Source organism: Cyprinodon variegatus, unplaced genomic scaffold, assembly GCF_000732505.1.
Source record: "Cyprinodon variegatus isolate N-32 unplaced genomic scaffold, C_variegatus-1.0 Scaffold568, whole genome shotgun sequence".
Taxonomy (NCBI): Eukaryota; Metazoa; Chordata; class Actinopteri; order Cyprinodontiformes; family Cyprinodontidae; genus Cyprinodon; species Cyprinodon variegatus.
Window position 1 is genome coordinate 516,229 of NW_015151021.1, and position 6,822 is coordinate 523,050.

At 37.1% G+C, this 6,822-nt stretch overlaps 2 protein-coding genes across 2 annotated transcripts in view; both read left to right on the forward strand.

Annotated features, from left to right (window-relative positions):
- Positions 1–414: 414 nt before the first annotated feature.
- LOC107095739 (OX-2 membrane glycoprotein-like) lies at positions 415–3,781 on the forward strand. Its single transcript, XM_015391991.1, has 6 exons — positions 415–554; positions 1,324–1,413; positions 1,540–1,791; positions 1,888–2,202; positions 2,883–2,970; positions 3,068–3,781. The coding sequence occupies exons 1-6, from the start codon at positions 515–517 to the stop codon at positions 3,108–3,110; spliced, it is 828 nt and encodes a 275-aa protein (XP_015247477.1). The 5' UTR covers positions 415–514; the 3' UTR covers positions 3,111–3,781.
- A 1,400-nt stretch (positions 3,782–5,181) lies between these two features.
- The window catches only part of LOC107095736 (OX-2 membrane glycoprotein-like), an 8,247-nt gene continuing 6,606 nt past the window's right edge, over positions 5,182–6,822 (forward strand). The window contains exon 1 of the mRNA XM_015391987.1: positions 5,182–5,233. Within this exon, the coding sequence (XP_015247473.1) occupies positions 5,182–5,233 (52 nt within the window). The remainder of the gene's footprint in view (positions 5,234–6,822) is intronic.

Sequence of the window (6,822 nt, forward strand, 5' to 3'; positions counted from 1 at the left end):
GTTAGACCTATATACAATCTTTATCCCACATAAACTAATACAATATTTTTATAAAATAAGCTATGTAAACAAACCTCGTCATCACTTCGCAAGATAGGTGACTCGGATGTTGCTGGAGCCATTTTGTATCATGACGGTCACTGTATTGTTGTGGGGTCGAAGTGGGGGTGGGGAGGGGGGGTCATGCTGCTGCAGTCTAACCCTTAGATGTTGCTGAAAGTTACACATTGTAGTTTTAAATTATATGTCTGGTTTCAGTTATTCAAACCTAACATATAAAGGTTCTAAATCTCCCCAGAAATTATTTACAATATTTATTCGTAAAAAAAGTAATGGTTTATTTATTTTTTGTTTATAAACACAATCTACCAATACTGTATGAAAACCTCATGAGTCAGAGTTAGGGAGAAATCCCAGCCATCAGTTTCTATTTCTCCTCCCATCTCTCTGTAAATAAAGGCTGCTGCGTCCAAACAGAAAGTATTCATTTGGTGAGCTCCAGCAGTGACACAGGATGCTACTGATCATCACAATCATCTGTTTGGCTTTCAAAGGTAAGATTTTTTTTTTATATAACATGTTGAATCCTGGCTATATTTTATAAAACAACAAATAAAATGTTCCATGTTTAACTTATTTTCTATTTGTGATATTCGATCTAGTTGTATTCTTTACATTTATTCATTTGTATCCAAGTTGTTGATCTAAGATTTTCTTATCTATTTTATTTGTAATATTTTTGTTGCTTTTATTGATATATAATTACAGTATGGAATAATATTAATATTTATTATTTATAATAAGCAAGGATACTTTGATAAAACTAATCATATATTATCATTATTATTAATAATATGATAATTCTAGAATAGAATAGAATAGAATTTATTGTTCTGCTGTGGGAAAATTCAAGTGTAACAACAGCAAAGCGACCATTTGATCTGCTTGTCAGCATGCAGATACACACTAGGTAAAAAAAGACTGTTAAAAAAAATGTGAACAAGAGACTTTACAGTAAGGCCAAATTGTCAGACCCACAGCAAAGAAATGTGCAACTGAGCTTGGTTGTTTAAAATGTACAAAACATTAATGCAGATTTGTGCATGAAGAACTATTTACTATTTGCTTTGAAAAAACAGCAGGGATCAAAGATCTGCCAAGTTTGTTGGAAGTTGATTTGGGTATAAAGTTTAAGAGCTGCTTGGAAGGATTTTTATTACAGAATTCTGTCATGTGTGTTGACCATTTTCACTTTAGAGCATTTTTACTCCCTTTCCGTGCATAGTCAGAACTTGCTGATAATACAGCTTTTCTCTTTTAAAGCCCAAGCCTCTGAGATAATCTTTGATGGGGGAAACACAGCCAAGTATGGAGAGGAAGCAATCTTCACCTGTACACTCCCAGACCCTAAAGGTAAATCCTTATTCACTACCTGGAAAGTCACGAGTTTTTCTTGTAAACTGACTATAAACAACTATGAATCTTTAAAAGGTTACCAGTGACGTACTGACTGTTTTTTTTTTTTTTTTTCCACTACAGGTGTATTGCAGGTCACTTGGCAGCGGGGCCTTAAACCTGAGTCATTGGAAAACCTAGCAACATATAGCAACCGTTTTGGGAAGCAAGTAAATGAACCTTTTAATGAGAAAGTGAGCTTCAGAGAATCAACTCTAAACATGTCATCCATTATCCTGAAGAACATAACCTGGGAAGATGAGAACTGTTATGTTTGTTCGTTCAATGCCTATCCCGATGGGTCCAAAAGGAAGCAAATGTGCCTAACTGTGACAGGTGAGCTGTTGCTTTTTGGAGTATCATCACTCTTCAGAAAGTCAAAATAGTAAAAAAGAAAAAATCTAAAGTCATGGTTTCCAATTGTCCATGCAGGAGTATTGGAGTTCACATCCGCACAACAGTCAAGCGTCCTTCGTGAACAGAAAATAAGAAAGGAACTGCTCAGCTGTTCTGCCACTGGGAAACCTGCACCGACAATTACCTGGGAGATCCCCATCAACATCTCCAAAAATGCCGTCCCACAGAAAACTACGGACAGGAAGAGTGATGGGACTTTTATCCACAATACCAGCATTGCAGTGGACATACCTGCAATCTGGACAGGACATATAGACTGTGTGCTAAATAAAGGACAGCCAGGGGAACAGCGGAAAACATTTGATTTCTCTTCAATAGAGCAGGAGGAAGGTATGCATGCTGGACTCTGAGTTTTGCAAGCTGTCATGTAGAGACTTGTAGCTGTAAATGGGTTGTGTCCTAACATGCTATATGATTAAGAGGCAATCAGGGAGTGCGAATACTTAGGATGTTGAGATCTTGGATCTCCCATTGAAAAGGTAATAAATACCTGGGTCAGGTTCAAGGAAGTCCCATGAAAGCTTAAGAAATTCCCTGATAATTCTTGCTGCCTGGTAGTGACGTCAAATTTCCCCTGAAGCATTTCCCTGATGGTTATCATAACGCCCACTAGGTCAAAGGCTCAGGAAATCCCGGAAATTCACTTTGATTTTATTTCCCTTTGAACAACTGCCTGATTCATGGTGTAGATCTAGTCCTGGAAGTCTGAAGACCAAGTTAAAAGAGTCATGCTTGTTCTCAGTCAGCTGAGCTGTGACACATAAGGCTTCAGTTTCACTTGTAGCTGAGTTTCATGTTACTGAAAACCCCATGTCACAGTACACTGTGCAGTGCTGGTCACACCGGCTGCGGGTGTTTATCTCAGGAGGTTACTGAACTGACCCCAGGGATTCATTATCAAATGTTTACCAGTAAAAGTAAAACAGAGAGGGATTCCCAGCTTCCTCTTTTTTTGGAAATATGATTTAGCTCGTTTCTGCGCAGACTTACCAAGTGTTGTTTCTTTTCAGGTAATCAGTCACAGATTATTCTCATCATCGCAGTTCTACTTATCATTATCTGCATTGCTGTTGTTATAGTTTTGATCGTTCACAAAAGGTGAGACATTTAACTTCCAATAAGCAGACATTTTATTTATAGTTATATAATGGTTCACATGCATGATTGCCAACACTTCTGTTTTCTTTTTTTTTAGGAGTTCAAAGAGAAGAAGCAACAATGATCAAACTATAGTTTGATCCGCTTTAAGGAGCAGAGCATTCCAGCATTACATCAGCCTCTGGGACTGTTGCACCAGTAATGTGAATAAGCTAAGAGCAGCTGCTTTCCTTCCAGAGCCACCGGAGTTTGGACAATACACTGAATTTAACCTGCATTAGATCACATTTCTCTCAAACTGCATCACTTTGCACTTTAACTTGGAGCTTGTCTACTTGTTTTGATGAATGTAAAAATGACAGCGTGAATATGATACTATGACAGAGGCTGTGAGGGAGGAATAATGCAACAGTCAGGATTGACATTAAGAAGCTCACGCTTTAATGCAAACTGAGCCTTTATTGCCATCTAGTGTCCTATTTTATTTCTGCATAAAACTCCTACAAAATGTTTTACCTCAGTTCAGTAGAACAGTTTTGTTCTTAAATTTGTTTTTTGTTTTTTCAAGATAGTTGTAGGTTTTTCTATCCTCTTGCATTTTGTACATTGTTTATAGTGGTTAAAATGTTATTTATTGTGTGCGAAAAGAATGAAAAACTATTAGAACTGTACCGTACTTATAAAAGATGGTGTTGTCCCTGATAAATCATATTTATGTTGATGTCATTTTATTATTTATTCTTTAAAAAATATTTATTGACAATTGGTTTAAATAAAATATGTCAAGTTTTAGAAATGATCAAACTTGTGACTAGAGGTTTGTTTTTCTCTTTGTCAAATTAAAGTCCTAAATGTCATTGTCTCATTTTGACTCACTTCTGACACAAATGTACAGTTTGTTCAAAGACGTCCCTTTATTTTTGCAAGTGCATGGCTGTAGGATTTAGACCCTTTATGGGTGTTGATCAGTGCAAGGAATATAGATTTATTCTTAAAAAATGATCACTATGATTAATATTTGATTTCTATTTTGTAACGTTCCTCTCTTTGAATCATGGTCCATTGAAAAACCTTTCTAAAGCAGAGTTCACTGCTGGTACCAAAAAGAAAAAAAAAAACTCAATTGATTTATCACACATAAACTATTTGAAAACATAAAAACACCCTATTCTTATCCCTCTATTATCAAAAGATATTGGACTATTTACCAGCATTAAACTTTTGATTTAACAGTTGTATTGCACTTTCACCTGCATCAAACATGGATCTAAAAATAAATACAGTACATTAGATTTGACATTTTAAAAAATCATATCGGTTATTGTTTGGTTTTGGTCTGCAGAGAAGATGATTGGCTTCAATCTTCCATCTCTCCAGGATCTTTACGCCTCCAGGACTCTGAGGCGTGCAGGGAAGATTGTGGCTGATCCCTCGCACCCAAACCCCAAACTATTTCAGTCACTTCCCTCTGGCAGGAGGCTGCGGTCCATCAGGACCAAAACCTCACGCCACAAGAACACTTTCTCCCCATCCGCTACCAGCCTTATCGACAAGGCCCAGAGATCCCTGTGACACTGCCTCACTCCCTCCCTGGTTTAGGACCTAGAAGCTACACTAACATCACATCTCCAGACCTCCTGCGTTACATTAACACACTGCCTACTGAGTATATGATAAATAGTTACATACAATTTATTGTATATAGTATAAGGTATGGTTTTTTTTTTATCATATATAACTAGAAATCCTGTATTCTGTATATATATCTATTTTGTCTGCACCATCAACACCAAGTCAAATTCCTTGTACATGCAAACCTACTAGGCAATAAATTTGATTCTGATTCTGATTCCGGTTATTTGACATTTAAATTTTTACCATACAGTATAGACATTAGATGGCGCATTTGTATTCCTTGCAGCCGATATTGAAAACTGAAAGTAAAAGTATTACTGTTGCCGGTTTGTACCAGTACGTCTGAAAAAGGGGATCAACAGGAATTATAGTATTAAAATACATAGAAAGCCCTGCAAAATAACATACTTGTACTGTTGAGTTCCTATGAGATTTTGATTATCATTATCATTTTAATGAATGGAGATGAAGTGTGATTCAATTTTGCTTGTTGCTTGTTATTGATAATGCAGGCTATTGGTTTAGTCCAAATTTGATTTTACTTGTCTCAATACTTTGGGCGGCAAAATTGAATCGATGGCGTGCAGTGAAGTTTCCTGTTTCTTTATTCTGCACCTTCTTCACATAGGTGAGAGAGACTTTTTGTCTGTTTTAAATTCGCATAAGGTTGTTGAAGCATATTGTGAATGTGTTTCTTTTGTCTGATTACTTCAGTATTGTAACTGTGCACTTGAAATGAGAAAAAAGTGTTAAAAAAGTAAACAGACACAAATGTGGTGAGAGAATTAGTAAGAGAATTAGAAGTAATTTCCCTCTAAGATTATTAAAGTATGCCTGATTCTGATTCTGAACTTGTTAGAGTACTTTGATTTCCTGATAATGTAAGTACAAATGTGAAGCCCTTAACTGAATAACCTAAAATACGTTGCTGTTAAGTTTTCCTGCAAGATAATGATTCAACATATTAAATCAATTCCACAATCAACCTTCTTTCATTCCTAATGCTTAAAAAATTTGAGCTGAAGAGACAATTTACTATTATTTAAGCTTGGGGGACACTGTAGCCGAGGACAAATTGTTAACTTACAAAGGCGTATCTTACAGTTTAGCTGGGAGGTAATGTTCCTGCAGTTTCTCTGCTTGATTTTTTTAAAAACCAAGTAATTTAACTTCTATACAGGTGCAGCAGCTGTGGTCCAAACCAAGCTGAACGTCTTAGCAGCAGTGGGGGAAGATGCTCCTCTCAGCTGTCAGCTCCTGGAAACTAAAGATGTCCAGCAGGTCACCTGGCAGAAGGTATTTGGGAGGAAAGAGAGGAATATCTGCTCCTACAGCGAGTATTTTGGTCAAACAGTGAATCCTGACTTTAAAGATAAAGTCCAGTTTACAGAAGCTGGACTGAAGAATTCCTCCATAGTTATCAGGAAGGTTACAGAGCAGGATGAAGGATGTTATCTCTGCTTGTTCCACATCTACCCTGATGGAGCTCTGAGAGGGACAACTTGTCTAAATGTCTATAGTAAGAACCAGACTGTATTCCAGGGTTAACTTATTTAACTAGATGTTGATCATGATGTTTGTTCTCCTCTCAGAGCTGAATGAACCCATCCTTGATGTCAGCAGATCAGAGTCTCCTGCAGAGTCAGTTGTGTCCTGTTCAGCCACAGGTCGACCTGCTCCCACTGTAACACTGACTGTTCTACAGCAGAACCTCAGCTTCCTGTTTTTGGGGGAATATGGTTTAGCTCGTTTCTGCGCAGACTTACCAAGTGTTGTTTCTCTTCAGGTAATAAGTCACAGATTGTCCTCATCATCGCAGTTCTACTTATCATTATCTGCATTGCTGGTGTTATAGTTTTGATCCTTCACAAAAGGTGAGACATTTAACTTCCAATAAGCAGAGCTTTTATTTATAGTTATATAATGGTTCACATGGATGATTGCCAACACTTCTGTTTTCTTTTCTTTTTTTAGGAGTTCAAAGAGAAGAAGCAACAATGATACTATAGTTTGATCCGTTTTAAGGAGCAGAGCATTCCAGCATTACACCAGCCTCTGGGACTGTTGCACCAGTAATGTGAATAAGCTAAGAGCAGCTGCTTTCCTTCCAGAGTCACCGGATTTTGGACAATACACTGAATTTAACCTGCATTAGATCACATTTCTCTCAAACTGCATCACTTTGCACTTTAACTTGGAGCTTGTCTACTTGTTTTG